Raw genomic sequence first — 16,408 nt, 5'->3', positions numbered from 1 at the left:
CTACAAATAAGTTATTCAGTAATTGGTGCTCAGAACCATCACCTCGCACTTGGGTTGAATCAGGGTGTCCTTTGCGATCCCCTGCTGCCTCAAGACTGATTTTCAGCAGCCATAAGCAATTTGAAGAGTAATGAAATAACTCACCATTTTCACTCCAGCCAAACAGAGGGCACACAGAGAGGACTAGGAAATGTTATCTGAGTGAAGGTCTGTGTAAATGCACTGTCCTCCTGCAAACACAGCTCTCTCTGTGTGTGTGTGTGTGTGTGTGTGTGTGAGTCACTCATTTGTGTTGGACTCCTTGCAACCCCTTGGACTGTAGCCTGCCAGCTCTTCTGTCCATGGGATTTCCCAGGCAAGAATACTGGAGTGGGTAGCCATTCCCTTCTTCAGGGGATCTTCCTGACCCAGGGATCAAACCTGGGTCTCCTGCATTGCAGGCGGATTCTTTACCATCTGAGCCACCAGGGAAGCCCTTAGCATAGCTATGCGATCCCTCAAAAGAATGTTCCAGCAGCAGACAGACTCCAGATCAATTTTTTTTTAATAAGAGGGATATTTGGAAGCACATATTCTTCTCTCAGCTCCTGCCTTGGGCCACATAGAAAATGAAACTTTCTTTCTTTGTGCTCTATATAATTAAACCCAAGGGTTGGGCCACCTTCCTCATTACAAAGGTAGTTGAGGGAGGAACCCAGAAAATTCTGGAAGCCTTCCTCTCCGATGATCGCTTGCAATTACTGTGTCCTCTTTCATCATGCTCAGTGTTCGTTCTGAAAGCCAGCTGAGTGGGCTAAATATTCTCAGATGTCAAGAAGTACAGAGGCCTCTCCCTCACTCCTCAGTTACTCAGACTCCTCCAGGAGAATCTCACAGTAGGAAGAAAAGAAGACACCCCAGAGCTGCAAACTGAATATTAAGTCAAGAGGGAGCTGGATGCTTTCCTAAGGGCCCTGGAGATGGGTTGGGGTCCCCAAGGCCACCCTAGTCTTCATCATTTGCTAGAAGGGCCCATAAGACTCACCACGAGGCTTATTCTTGATTGATTTATTACAGCAAAAGGATGCAGAGCGAAATTGACCGAGGAGTTAGGTGCTTGGGGTGAAGTGCAGAGGAGACCAGGGTTGTCTCCTGTGGACGTGGGCCGGATGCCCTTAATTTCCCCAGCAGCAAGCTATGACACCTCTGTGAGCAGTCTTCCTTCAGGGAAGCCCATCAGACTCAGGATTCAGGGCGTTTATCAGGGGTCAGTCACAGAGTCACCTCCTTGAGACACGTGCACAATTCCTGACTCCCGGAAAAGAAGCACAGACCACACTGTTGGCACACTTTAAGTCCCAGGAGCCCTTCTTCTCACTTCTAGGAACGGTGCGTTCCCTCCCCAGATCCAAGTTCCGCAAGGCCAGCCCAGGACTCACCTAGCAAGCAGGCCTTTCAGAGGCTAGAAGTCTCAGGCCAGACATGTTCACTTTTTCTGCACAGGTGGCAGAAAATATCCACCTGCCAATGCAGGAGACACAGGAGACGAGAGTTCAATCCCTGGGTTGGGAAGATCTTCCCCTGGAGAAGGAAGTGGCAATCTACTCTGGTATTCTTGCCTGGAAAAACCCCATGGACAGAGGAGCCTGGTGGGCTATAGTCCATGGGGTCACAAAGAATTCTGCACAGATTAGCAACTGAGCACACTCTGTCTTTGGAGAAGGAAATGGCAACCAGTATTCTCCAGTGTTCTTGCCAGGAGAATCCTGTGGATGGAGGAGCCTGGTGGGCTGCTGTCCATGGGGTCGCATAGAGTCGGACACGACTTAGCATGCATGCATGAATTGGAAGAGGAAATGGTAACCCACTCCAGTATTCTTGCCTGGAGAATCCCAGGGATGGAGGAGCCTGGTGGGCTGCCATCTATGGGGTCGCACAGAGTCAGACACGACTGAAGCGACTTAGCAGCAGCAGCAGCAGCAGCGCCCTGTCTTAGTTCTGCTGTTCAGGGGACACTAGGTGGCGCCGCTGAGCTGACATAATTTTGTCTGGCGTGGTCTTCCCTTCCAAGAGCCTGGTCTGTAAAGACTTCTGTACTGTTTTCCTCCCGGTGCTGGCGTGTTCAGTAGTGTGGGGCTGTCTCTGCAAATCCCTAAGGAGTTAACTAGCATGACCTGCTCTGTGATGCAACGGTGTGTGTACTCTGGCCCATCCACACAAGGGTTCTATGTATGAGTATTGTTATAGCCCTCCTGAGAAAAATTTGACATGGATTAACGACAACCTCTATGAATCAGGCAGGAACATTAATATCGTAAAACAGGCTAAAGGTAATTTGCCTCCCATTGTCTGGCAATTTCCTGTCGTCCTTTGGAGCTGTTCTATGGCAGTCCCTGCGGCTGGGCATTGCACGGTTCAATTAGTTGCCAAAGCTTGGCCCCTGTGCTGCTGGCTGGGGAGATAGTGGTAAATTATTCATGGCTTCCTAGACCTGAGAAGTAAACAAGTCTAGAACCCTTCTTTCACAAGGCGGAAACAATGATGTCAAAACCCCCCACCCCCACCAGTCACCCGAGCTTGTTTGTTTTTTTTTTTAATTTTGTAATTATTGTGGATCCAGCATTGTCCTTTATGTCCATCTTCACATTAAATCCTCATGGTAACTCTTTAGGGAGGAAAATGATTTCATAGATGAGGGGCCAAAGGCACAGAGAGGTTGAGTGACTTGCTCAAGATCACCCAGCAGAAAAGTGGCCAAGCTGAGAGCTGGATGGAATGGATTCCAGGGCCTTTAACCACTGAGAACCTGGCCCTCACAGACACAGCCACTCGCTGGAGGTCACAGAGGACTGAACAGTGCAAGTGAGTCCGAACCCACGACTTCTCAGCTCTTTGTTGAGTCTCTGTTCTTTTAACCCTGTGGCCTCTATTTATTTCTCTGCGGTTTGGGCTCTAGTCAGTGCTGGTCATGATATAAATATTCCTTGGTGAGTTTATAGGGCTTCCCTGGTGGCTCAGAGGTTAAAGCGTCTGCCTGCAATGCGGGAGACCTGTGTTCAATCCCTGGGTTGGGAAGATACCCTGGGGAAAGAAATGGCAGCCCACTCCAGTATTCTTGCCTGGAGAATCCCATGGATGGAGGAGCCTGGTGGGCTACAGGCCATGGGGTCACGAAGAGTCGGACACAACTGAGCGACTTCACTTTCACTTTCACTTTGGTGAGTTTATAAACTGTTTCTATTAGACTCATCATCTCTTAACAGTTCAGGAGCCTCCTGACTGGTCCAGCCACCTCCAGGCTAAACTTTCTGAGTCTCACACCATGCCTACAATGAATGTTCTGCGACACAAGTGAGGATCTCAGTTCCAAGTTCAAATCCTTCAACTGCTCTTCAGCACCTGCAGGATGAAGCATGGACCCCTTGGGCTGGCAGTTGGCTTCCGACCACGTCTGCCTAGTTCTCCAATCTGTCCCCAGCTGCCGGGCCACCTTCGCACTCCACTGACCCCTTTACAATGTCTCTATGTCATCACCCAGGCCATCAGCTTCTCCACCTTTGAGAACTGCCATCTACAGTCATCTAACCCCAGCCCCCACTCTCGTTCTTCATGTCCCTGATCTCAGTGACCTGGCTGAGTGGTGATAGCCCTTCTCAGAGTCCTGATACCACGGGTCTTTCCACTCCATGTTGTAAGTGCTTGCTTATTTGGCTCTTATGTCCACAATAGATCTCCAGCTCCTCGAAGGCAGGGACTGCAGAACTTGTCTCTAGAAGACAGGGTGGGAACCTGGGCCCTGGTAGGAGGAAGTAGAAAAGCAAAAAAGCATTAGTCCCTTAGACCTGTCCGACTCTTTGGGACCTCATGCACCTTAGCCCACAAGGCTCTTCTGTCCATAGTGTTCTCCAGGCAGGAATACTGGAGTGGGTTGCCATTTCCTTTTCCAGGAGATCTTCCCAACCCAGGGATCGAACCCAGGGATCTCCTGCTTTGGCAGGCAGGTTCTTTACTGTCTGAGCCATCAGGGAAGAATGTCCTAATAAAAGATGCAAGAATGGGTTTCTCGGAAGTAGGTCCAATGGAAAAGTAAAAGATGGACTCCGTGAATGAGATGGCTCGAAATGAGCCTAGAGATTAGCTAATATGGCAATCTTAAAACTACATTTTATTGCAGATTACTTCTTTCAAATAGAGTCTTACGGGTTCCCCAAAACATAAAAGGAAATCTCTGGTCACAGGCCCATATTGCCACACCTAGCCACCCTTCATGATTTTGCCTAAATCTTCCCTCTTTATTTCTTCATACTGTTCATGGGATTCTCAGGGCAAGAATACTGAAGTGGTTTGCCATTCCCTTTTCCAGTGGACCACATTTTGTCAGAAAAAAATTATTAAGAAGAGGTGGCAAGAATACACAGAAGACCTATACAAAAATGATCTTCATGACCGAGATAACTATGATGGTGTGATCACTCACCTAGAGCCAGACATCCTGGAATGGGAAGTCAAGTGGGCCTTAGGAAGCATCACTACGAACAAAGCTAGTGGAGGTGATGGAATTCCAGTGGAGCTATTTCAAATCCTAAAAGATGATGCTGTGAAAGTGCTGCACTCAATTTGCCAGCAAATTTGGAAAACTCAGCAGTGGCCACAGGACTGGAAAAGGTCAGTTTTCATCCCAATCCCAAAGAAAGGCAATGCCAAAGAATGCTCAGACTACCACACAATTGCACTCATCTCACACGCTAGTCAAGAAATGCTCAAAATTCTCCAAGCCAGGCTTCAGCAATACATGAACCGTGAACTTGCAGATGTTCAAGCTGGTTTTAGAAAAGGCAGAGGAACCAGAGATCAAATGGCCAACATCCGCTGGATCATGGAAAAAGCAAGAGAGTTCCAGAAAAACATCTATTTCTGCTTTATTGACTATGCCAAAGCCTTTGACTGTGTGGATCACAACAAACTATTTCAATAAAAATTTTAAGAAAATTCTGAAAGAGATGGGAATACCAGATCATCTGACCTGCCTCCTGAGAAATCTGTGTGCAGGTCAAGAAGCAACAGTTAGAACTGGACATTGAGCAACAGACTGGTTCCAAATAGGAGAAGGAGTAGGTCAAGGCTGTATATTGTCACCCCTGCTTATTTAACTTATGTGCAGAGTACATCATGTGAAATTCTGGGCTGGATGAAGCACAAGCTGGAATCAAGATTGCTGGGAGAAATATCAATCACCTCAGATATGCAGATGACACCACCTTTATGGCAGAAAATGAAGAACTAAAGAGCCTCTTGAGGAAAGTGAAAGAGGAGAGTGAAAAAGCTGGCTTATAATTCAGCATTCAGAAAACCAAGATCATGGCATACAGGCCCATTACATCATGGCAAATACATGGGGAAACAACAGAAACAGTGTCAGACTTTATTTTCTTCGGCTCCAAAATCACTGCAGATGGTGACTGCAGCCATAAAATTAAAAGATGCTTGCTCCTTTGGAAGAAAAGCTATGATCAACCTAGACAGCATTTTAAAAAGCACAGACATTACTTTGCCAACAGAAGTCTGTCTAGTCAAAGCTATAGTTTTCCAGTGGTCATGTATGGATGTGAGAGTTGGACTATATAAAGAAAGCTGAGTGCCAAAGAATTGATGCTTTTGAACTTTGGTGTTGAAGACTCTTGAGAGTCCCTTGGACTTCAAGGAGATCCAATCAGTCCATCCTACAGGAGATCAGTCCTGGGATTTCATTGGAAGGACTGATGCTAAAGCTGAAACTCCAATACTTTGGCCACCTCATGCGAAGAGTTGACTCACTGGAAAAGAAAAGACCCTGATGCTGGGAGGGATTGAGGGCAGGAGGAGAAGGGGACGACAGAGGATGAGATGGCTGGATGGCATCACCGACTTGATAGACATGAGTTTGAGAAAACTCTGGGAGTTGGTGATGGACAGGGAGGCCTGGTGTGCAGCAGTCCATAGGGTCACAAAGAGTAGGACAGAACTGAGCAACTGAACTGAACTGAACACCCTCTTTCTTAAAGCCTCATATCATGGTCATTGTCAAGGCCTGGGCTTGGGGGTCAGGTTGATTGCACTCAGGTAAACCAGCTGCGGTGACACACAACCCCTTAATCTTGGTGGCTGAACACAATGAGAGTTAATTTCCCAGCCCTGTTGCCACCCAAGAAGGTGAGCAGGGGTGCTCTGCTCCCTGCAGACACCCTGGGGCCCAGGTTCCTTCTACTGAGTGGCTCCCCCATCTCTGAGATGTTCAGAGGCCTCTGTAGGGGGTTCTCTGTGACTGTCCAGCCTGCAGGAAAAGGAAGTGAGTGAGGAGAAGGTCCAGGAACTCTTAACATCTCACATCTTTGGTGACAAATGGTCTTATCAACCCCTCCCCCCCTCACCATACACCCCCAGATTCAAGGGACTGAGGCATGTGACATGGCAGTGTAGGCAGGAATAGGAAGAGGGTAGATGCTGTGAGCTCAGGCAGGCTCTGCAGTCCCAGCAGATTCAGAGCAGCTTTCAGATGCATGCCTCACCCCAAAGTTCTCGGCTCTGATGAAACGTCACAGAATGGCTCCAGGTGAGCCAAGGGGGAGGTATACAGACTGAAACACACTTAGCAGTCAGCCAGTGTTGATGCCACATCCGCACCTCTCCCCCAGTTCAGTCTTTCCACATGTACCTGGGGGTATGGATGTGATCATCTTTGTGTTTTCCAAACTAAGAACAGGGATAGAGTCGTGGTTAGGAGGTGGGCTCTGGAGTTCCGCTGCCTAGATTTGAGTCCTGTCCATAATGGGACCTTGGGAGAGTCCCATGGCTGTACCTCAGGTTCATCTGCCCAGGATACAAGTCAGAACACAGGACCAGTCTCAGAGGGTTGCCGAGGGGACGGGTTATGTGTTTCCAGTTTTTAGACTAGTGCATGGCACGTGGAGAATGTGATGTACGGGTTCCCTATTTTTATTATTGTATGATGCCCAGCCCATAGCGGAAACTCAATTTATGACACACACACGCTCATCTCAGCACCTGCTCTGTACTGGGCACTACCAGTCCCTGCCAACATACTCCATGAATCTTGAATGAGTCATGCAGTGAATTAGCTCAACAAGCCTCATCACCTGGCTTCTGCTCTCACATGTGCTTTGGGGCGGCCTTTCATCTTGGTTTTGGCTGAATTCACACCCAAAGACAAGTGTTTAATTGCTAAAGGCGTCGCTTTGAAACCAGCTTTCAGGGACCGTCGGAGACACGTTTCCACAGGGGGCAACTCTGTCAGGCTTCTCCAGCCCTCTGCAGATGCATCTGTTCTCCAGTTTCCCCAAATTGAAATAAGCGTCTGCAGAGACTCCCAAAGCAGCGCCTGGCAGTGAGAGATGAGAAAGCCGCCTCTTCCCTCACCAGGCTCCTGAGAGCTTGGAAAGGAAAAGACAACATTTCCTCCCAAACAGCATCGTTTTAGTTTCTGCGCGTAAACTCAGGACGCTGGTCATTGCTGTAGGCGTGGGAAGACAAGGCTGTTGAGAGCAGGCATCAGCAAGACTCTTCCAGCACAGCTGCTGGAATCTATGCAGGACTGCGGTAGGGACCAAGTCACATCCAAGAATGACCTTCAGTGCTGGAAGGTCTCCTGATTATTGGGCCAGAGGCCTGGGAAGTCCTGGGCACTCACTCCAGCTTCTCTGGAGGGTCTGGACCCCGTCGGTAGTCCTGGGGGCATCCTGTGAAAGTGAAAGGGAAGTCACTCAGTCATGTCTGGCTCTTTGTGACCCCATGGACTATACAGTATAGGCCAGAATACTGGAATCGGTAGCCTTTCCCTTCTCCAGGGGATCTTCCCAACCCAGGGATTGAACCCAGGTCTGCCACATTGCAGGCAGATTCTTTACCAGCTGAACCACAAGGAAAGCCCAAGAATACTGGAGTGGGTAGTCTATCCCTTCTCCAGGGGATCTTCCCAACTGAAGAATTGAACCGGGGTCTCCTGCATTGCAGGCAGATTCTTTACCAACTGAGCTATGAGGGAAGCCCAGCTGCCTTCCTGCAGCCACTCCATCCCTCTGGCTTAGCGCTAACCATGCTGTTTCTCGCCCTATACTTGGCTTCCTGAGGGGTGTCCTCCTTACGCTCTTTGGGACCTGACAAGGCAACTTAATAAGGACCTAATCAGTACTGATCTTTAAACCTGTAAATATCCTGGGCTTCCCTGGTGGCTCAGTGGTAAAGAATCCACCTGCCAATGCAGGAGACATGGGTTCAATCCCTAGTCTGGGAAGATCCCACATGCCACCGAGCAACTAAGCCCGTGAGCCACAACTACTGAGCCCATGTGCCCAGGCTGCCCAACAACAGAACCACGGCAATGAGAAACTCGGGCACTGTAACTAGAGAGTAGCCCCCGTTCGCCAGAGCTAGAGCAAAGCCCACGCAGCAACGAAGACCCAGCAGAGCCAAAAAGAAACAATAATAAAGGTGTCTGATATTTAACAAAAAAGGTGTGATGATGCTTTAAAAATAAATACATGTCCTGTTGGATTTAGCTGCTTCACTCTCATATCTTCATCATGACTTGCAGAGTCACTGGTGGATGGTTGTATTCAGGCTCTGAAGCCAGGCAGACTTCGCTAAACTCCTTCTCCACCACTTACTAGCCATGTGGGTAAACACCTTACTCTTGGCTCCCTCCTCTGTAAACAGAGGTGTCAACCGCCAGGGTTCTCGTGAGTATGAAATGGAATTATTTATGTGTTTTGGTAGAGTTTCAAGAGTTGGACACAACAGCAAGTTTGTCTGATTGAAGCTAAAAAAGAAGGCGTTGAAAAAATAGTGAGCAGCTCCCAAGATGGGTGGGAGGGCTGGCGAGCCAGGCTCAGAATCTCTGCAGGGAGAAGATATATATTCTTTTTTCAGATTCTTTTCCATTATAGGTTATGACAAGATATTGAAAATAGTTCCCTGTGCCCTACAGCAGGTTCTCGTTGTTTATCTGTTTTATGTATGGTAAGGTGGCGCTAGTGGTAAAGAACCTGCCTGCCAGTGCAGGAGACATGAGAGAAGCGGGTTCGATCCCTGGGTCTGGAAGATCCCCTGGAGGAGGTCATGGCAACCCACTCCAGTATTCTTGCCTAGAGAATCCCATGGACATCCAAGAAGCCTGGTGGGCTACAGTCCATGAGGTCGCAAAGAGTCGGACACGACTGAGCGGCTTCACTTACTTACTTACTTATGTATGTGTTAATTCCAAACTCCTAATTTATCTCTCCCCACTTCCAATATCCTGTTTGGTAAGTAAGGGGAATTTTCTAGAAATGGATTTGCTGGGTTCTGGGTTAGGATCTTCAACTTGACTAGGTAAAGCTAAACTGTTTTCCAAGGTGACTGTACAAATTAAATTCCCACCATCAGTGTACCAGAGTACACACTGCTAGTCACTACCAAACCCTTACCAGACCTGTTCATCTTTAATCTCCCTGGGGATTGGGTGATCTCCATACAGATACTGAGTGCTGCTCCAAGTTCTTGGGTGATTTCAGGACAGCCCGAGACATCAGTGTTACCACTCCCATCTTGCAGATGAAGAAACCCAGGTTCAGCTGGTTTAAATCATTAGCAAATCATCGTGCTGGGATTCAAGCCCACATCTGTGTGACCAGTCCCTGTGCTTTTTCTGCCATGCTATAACACTGGCTGTTACTGGAGAGATCTCTGGGCCTTTACGGGGTACCTATGGGGAACTATGAGCTTCTTGGAGATGGAACTCTCATGGGGAGCACAGTTCATGACCTCAGTCTTTGATGCATGTCAGAATCACTCAGTACCATCCCAAACCCACTGAATCAGAATCAATAGCAGTGTGTGTGTGTGTGTTGGGGTGGGGGAAGGTCTAGTGAGCAGGAAGTGGGCATCTTATTGTGGTTTGTTTAAATAATTTTTAAATTTTATTTTTGGCTGTGCTGAGCCTTTGTTACCCCACAGGCTTGTCTTTGGGTTGCGGTGAGCTAGGGCTACTCTCCATCGTGATGGGCTGGGGTCTCACTGCAGTGGCTTCTCTTGTTGCCCAGCACAGGCTCTAGGGCACACAGGCTGTGCCATGTGGGCTCTACAGGCTCAACAGTTGTGGTACATAGGCTTAGTTCCTGCATGGCATGTGACATCCTCCTGCACCAGGGATTGAACTATGTCTCCTGCATTGGCAGGTGGATTCTTTACCACTGAGCCATCAGAGAAGCCCTCATTGTGAGTTTAACTTATATTTCTGTGTAAAAAAAAACATGTGGAACATTATGTCATTAGCTTCCTGGTCACTTGAATTTGGTTTGCAGTCTGTTCAAATCTTTGACTCATTTCCACTTGTGTTGTCTTCTTATTGATTTGTTAGAACTCTTTACATGTTGTGACTACAAATCCTTTGTAGCTACATGGGTTGCAAATATGTTAGCTCACTTGGTGACTTGTCTTTCCAATTTTCATGATGCCTTCTGAAGAGCAGCAGAACACTCTAAGTCTGATGGAATCCAAATGAACATTTTGTTTTTCTTTTGCGGTTTTCTTCTGTGTGTGTCTTGAATCTTTACCCACCCCAAGGTGGCAAATATTTTCCCTTATTTAGGTATGAACATTTTAAACACATTTTCAAGGTGATTCTGTTGTGTGGTTCTCCTTGGTTCAGAGTCAGATCTGAATTTGACTCCCAGGTTTACCACTCAGCTGAACAAGTCAGTTTGTCTCTCTGAGCCTCCGTTTCCCTACCTGCAAAAGGATTTAAAAATAAGGTCTGTCCACAAGGTTTGCTAGAAGGATTCAGTGAAACAGAGCTCAAACAGAGCTTAGCGAAATGCCTGGTATGAAACCAGTGTTCCATAAAAGTCATTTTGTTTATATACAGATGAGCTTCGAGCAGCTGGGAGGAATAACATGTTTTGTTGTTTGTTTTCAGTACATCAAGGCCTTTTACAACGAGTCATGGGAGAGAAGGCATGGACATCCCATAGACTCAGACACTCTGACCCTGCTCTCGTCTGTGACCGTGTCCATATTCGCCATCGGTGGACTCGTGGGGACGTTCCTGGTGAAGGTGATCGGAAAATTTCTTGGGAGGTCAGTGGGGGCCCCTCTGTAACAGCCATACTATGTCTGTATTAGAGTCAGGATTGCAGCAGGCAACAGAATTCCACTCAGTCCAACTGGAGAGATTATAATGCCAGAAGGACAAGGAGCAGAAATAGGGTACCATAAGCCAAGGAAAAGTGAATCCACGGGTGAGGGGTTGACAGGCTGGCGCTGAGGCTGTGGAGGCATCAGGCTTTGTCAGGACCCTACTGTCCAAACAGGGAGGAGCTGGGAAGAAATACTCTGGCTTTCCTTTCTGCCGGCCCTCCAGTCTGCCATAGGCACCTCTCATTGGTCAAACCCAAGCGGAAGCCTGAAAACCCAGGCGTCTCATTGGTGCAGCTCAGGAGGACCAGCTTCAGGGCTCAGAGCAGCGAGGGGAGAGTGGAGAGGGACCTCGGTGTGGGAGCAATTGGACAAGAGTCAGCACAGTGTGTTAGAGACTGTTCCACAGAGATATCTATAGCGCTGCTTTTAAAAAATCAGTTGCTTCAACAGTCTTCCATTGTATGACTGGATGATAATTTCTTTAACTGGCTCCTGACTGAGAGACATTTGGGCCATGTCAAACTCTTCCCATTACAAACAGCTGCCGTGAATATTAATTTCATGTTAAAATTCCCCAACATCAACCTCTCCAATCAGATCCACTTTACCCCTGTGTTTCATTTGTCTTTTATTTTCTACATGAAGCCTTCTCTCATGTAAGATTGCATTATCCACAAATTCCCTCAAACATTTGCTCTGTGTCCTTGCTCATAGCAACTTCCTGGGGGATGCTGAGGTGTTTAGTGGAGAGAGTAGAGTCTTTAGAGCATTCACATGTGAACTTGAATCATGAGTCTTCTACTTCCTGTGTTAACATTTGAACCTCAGGTCTCTCATCTGTGGAATAGAGACAAGAGTTCCTACCCATCAGGTGATGCTGTAAGGGCTGGAGAAAATTAATGGGGGAGAAAATTAATGGCCCATTAGCTCAATGAAGAGAAGCTATTATTATCCACCATATTATTTTCTCATCATCACCTTGACATAGTAGGGGGTCACCCAAACATAGTAAAGTGAAAGAAAGAAAGTGAAGTCACTCAGTCGTGTCTGACTCTCTGTGACTCCATGGACTATAGCCCTGCAGGCTCCTCTGTCCATGGAACTTTCCAGACAAGAGTACTGGAGTGGGTAGCCTTTCCCTTCTCCAGGGGATCTTTCTGACCCAGGGATCAAACCCAGGTCTCCCGAATTGCAGGCAGATGCCTTGCCATCTGAGCCACCAGGGAAGCACCAAAAGAGCCAGATGGAATTCTCCAGGCCAGAATACTGGAGTGGGTGCCCTTTCCCTTCTCCAGGGGATCTTCCCAACCCAGGGATCGAGCCCAGGTCTCCCACATTGCAGGCAGATTCTTTACCAGCTGAGCCACAAGGGAAGCCCACAGGAGAAGTTTCCATGGGGAAACACAGCAGGGGGTCCACATATCTCCAGGTTGGATTGAATTGGTGAAGAGATGGGTCAGACCCCTGGAAATCCCTCTGGGCTTTGGGGCTACAGAAACACTGTTAAGAATGGTGCTACCCACAACTTTATACCTGGCCTCACATCCTCAAATTAGGGTTGGTGATGTTCAGAGCAGACTTTCCAAAGGCTGGAGCCAGCAGCCATTCTGGAAAAAAATCCATGTGATGCTTAAAAAGGTCTGTGATACCCCAGTGAGGCAGAGCAGGTGCCAGCATTCTCCATGTCATCCAGGCGGCCTCCAGGGCAGTAGCTATGGAAACTTATCACACAGGATGTACACCAATTGTGGGATGGAGTCAGGGCTTTCTGAGGCTCCTCTGTGCTCCAGGCACTCACACCCACTGTCTTTTTTAATTCTCTCTACTCCACGGGTTCTGTCCATGGAGAATGGGAATAAGCGAGGTCAGAGCATCTGGCCAAGCTCAGCCAGCTCACATGGTGCCTGAGTTCAGGTTGGAGCCAATACATGTCGGCCGTGGCACATGATTTTTCCACTTGCCAAGGAGATTATAGTTAGTGTCTTGCTGGCAGTGGTTTGGGGACATCCTTGACTGTTTGACAAGGAGTAAGTGACCAGCTGACCTCCAAATCGGCACCCCTTTCCAGGATCTCCAAGGTGCTGTTGCTAAGCCTATTCCTGTAAATGGAATCACCTCCAGTCCCAGACTCTATTGCTGGTGACACATACTTACCTTATATCTGCCTGTGGGCACTTATACCACAAGGCTGCCCCAGCACCCAACTTATGTTCCCTCGCATCATTGCCATCCCATCCCCTTCACCCTCAGCTCTTCCTGAGGGGCCTGGCAGAGCTGATGGTGAATAGATTCCTTCAGTTGCCCTCAGACTGGCCTCCTTCACATATCATTGGATCTAGTTCTCTCTGCAGCAGAACTGAGAAAACCTGTGGGAAGCCATAGGGAAACTCACTCAGGCTTTGGAATCAGATCCTCAGTCAGATTCGTCAGCAAAGCCAGGGTCCATCCATTTGGCACACGCTTTTGAGCACCTTTGGGGAGCCAGGCACTGTGTCTACACTTAGCAACACAAAGAGAGACCATGCCCTCAGCCTGGGGCTGGTGCTCTGGGCCACAGAGGAGGCGGACCCAGCACAATTCAGTGTGCAAGCTGTTCTGACTGTGGGAAGTGCCGTGAACAGGAGATAGAGGACGAGGAGAGGCCACCAGTGTCCCCTTCACTTCCAACCCACCTGAGAGGGCAGCTCTGAAGGGTGACTGAGATAAGAGTCACAGAAACTCTCTGTCACTCAGAGCTCCCCCAGTCACTTTTTAAATGGCAGGAACCCATATCAGACTGGCTTATGCCTTAGAAGGAATTAGTTGTCTCATGTGGCTGAAATATAATTCAGTTGAATCCAGTAGCTCCTATGGTGTCATAAGAAAATGCATCTGTGTTCTCTCCTATCAGCTCTTGGTTGCTGTTGGCTTCATGAACAGGTGGCCTCTGCCCACGGTGGGGGCAAAGTGGCCTAAGCCCCTTAGACAGATATGGTTCCTACTGAACATCCCTGCCACAACGTTCTTCCAACAGTCCTCATATAAGCCCCGGGCATGAATCTCATTTCCCTGAGAAAGCTTGCAAACTGTCAAGACTCTTCCAAAGGAGGTAATTCTACCCCATTAGGGACATTTGACAATGTGCAGAGATACTGCAGGTTGTCAAAGCTGAGGGCTGTGACTGGTACCCCCTAGAGGCCAAAGTCTCAAACAGAAGGAGTCAGCAAACCCAAAGCATGGGGCTTCTCCAGTACACATGGTTTACGCATCATCAGTCGGTTTTAAGGACATAGTCCACTTGGTATTAAACGTGCATGAACTGGGAAGTGACAGTTAAAAGTAGTAACAAACCTTTATTCTAGCTCCGCCCGCTGCCCACCACACATCTGTCAGAAACAACGCTGGCCTCCTCTGAGCTCACATAGGACTTCCTGTTTCCCTCTGTTACATCACTTGGCATTTGGGGTTACAGTGATTTAGTTACATTTCTGTCTCCCCTGAAAGGCGAGCTCCTCAGTGTAAGATCCGTGTCTGTATAGGAGCCTCGGCACATGGCACAGGAGCTCGAACACGGCAGGCAAGCCATAAACATTTGTTGGGTATATGAAAGGATGGAGGGAAAGTGCTCAGTGCTAGAACTTTGTCCACCATAACTCCCCCAAATGACCGTCCTTCTCTTGCTTGCATGCTGTTTATTCGCCCATACATTTATTTTGCTCGACAAATAGTTATGGAGAGCTTGCTATGTGCCAAGCACTTGGTGGTGCACAGAACTGACAAAGTCCCTGGGGTAACAGCTATTCAGGCAGAAGAAACAGGAAGTGCAAAGGTCCTGGGGGAAGAACAGGCTTAGTTCCTTTGAAGATAAGACAGGAGGTCAGTATGGCTGGAGCGGAGTCCGGGAGGAGAAAATGAAGCAAGAGGGGTCACTGGGTTCAGAAGCGGAAGACACTGTAAGGAAAGATTGGGACTCCAGCTTTGACCCAGAGTAAGATGGGAAATTGCTGGAGTATTTTGTGACCTGACTCACATTTTGAAAGGCTTGCTCTTGTCAGTGGATTCAGGGAGGCTGGTTAGGAACATCCTGCCATAAGCCAGGTGAAGTGATTCGTTTTGCACCGGGTTTGTCATGAGACACAGTGAGAAACAGCGAGAATTGTTTGCAGTCTGGAAATCGTTTGGGAGTAGAGAAAACAAGCCCTGCTCATGGACTATATGGGAAGCAAGAGAGAAATAAAAAATAATGCTAACATTTTTGTCTTGAACAATCACAAGGAGCAAGGATTGTATTGCGTTTTTTAAAAATTAATTTTATGTTGGAGCATAGCTGATTAACAATGTTGTGTTAGTTTCAGGTATAGAGCAAAGTGATTAGGTTATATATAAACAAGTATCTATTCTTTTTCAAGTTCTTTTCCTGTTTAGGGTATCACAGAAGACTGAGCAGTTGCTTTTTGAGGTAGGGAAACCCTTGAGAAAAACAAGATTGGGGGGAAAGGAAGAAACAATACTGGAAACTCAGTTTTAGGTGTACTATGTTTGAACTGTCTGTTAGCCCTTCCAGTGGAGATGTCAAGTGCACGATTAGATTTGTGAGTCTAGCACTCCGAAGTGCCCAGAACTCAGATGTAAATCTAGATGTCATCAGTACAAAGGTGACACTTAAGCCAGTAGATAAGGCAAGGTTACATAGGAGGTACGTAAGATCATGGCATCCAGTCCCATCACTTCACAGCAAACAGATGGGGAAGAAAATGGAAACTGTGACCGACTTCATTTTCTTGGGCTTCAAAATCACTGTGGATGGTGACTGCAGTCCTGAAATTAAAAGACGCTTGCTCCTTGGAAGGAAAACTATGACAAACCTAGACAGTATATTAAAAAGCAGAGACATCACTTTGCCGACAAAGGTCTCTCTAGTCAAAGCTAGACAGTAGTCATGCATGGATGTGAGAAAGTGAAAGTGAAGTCACTCAGTCATGTCTGACTCTTTGCAACCCCATAGACTGTAGCCTACCAGGCTCCTCCATCCATGGGATTTTCCAGGCAATAGTCCTGGAGTGGCTTGCCACTTCCTTCTCCAGGATGGATGTGAGAGCTGGACCATAAAGAAGGCTGAGCACCGAAAAATGGATGCTTTTGAACTGTGGTGTTGGAGAAGACTCTTAAGTGTCCTTTGGACAGCAAGGAGATCAAACCAGTCAACCCTGAATATTCTTTGGAAGGACTGATGCTGAAGCTGAAGCTCAGTACTTTGGCCACCTGATGAGAAGAGCTGACT

General features: G+C 47.7%; 1 protein-coding gene across 3 annotated transcripts in view; it reads left to right on the top strand.

Moving 5' to 3' along the window:
* Nucleotides 1-16,408, top strand: part of SLC2A9 (solute carrier family 2 member 9) — a 216,777-nt gene that overhangs the window by 20,068 nt on the left and 180,301 nt on the right. For all 3 annotated transcript variants that reach the window (XM_042251651.2, XM_015096629.4, XM_042251652.2), the window contains exon 4: nucleotides 10,928-11,088. In XM_042251651.2, coding sequence (XP_042107585.1) covers nucleotides 10,928-11,088 — 161 coding nt within the window. The remainder of the gene's footprint in view (nucleotides 1-10,927; nucleotides 11,089-16,408) is intronic.

This window comes from Ovis aries, chromosome 6 (genome assembly GCF_016772045.2).
Source record: "Ovis aries strain OAR_USU_Benz2616 breed Rambouillet chromosome 6, ARS-UI_Ramb_v3.0, whole genome shotgun sequence".
Lineage (NCBI taxonomy): Eukaryota > Metazoa > Chordata > Mammalia > Artiodactyla > Bovidae > Ovis > Ovis aries.
This window is presented reverse-complemented; position numbering and strand designations above follow the sequence as displayed.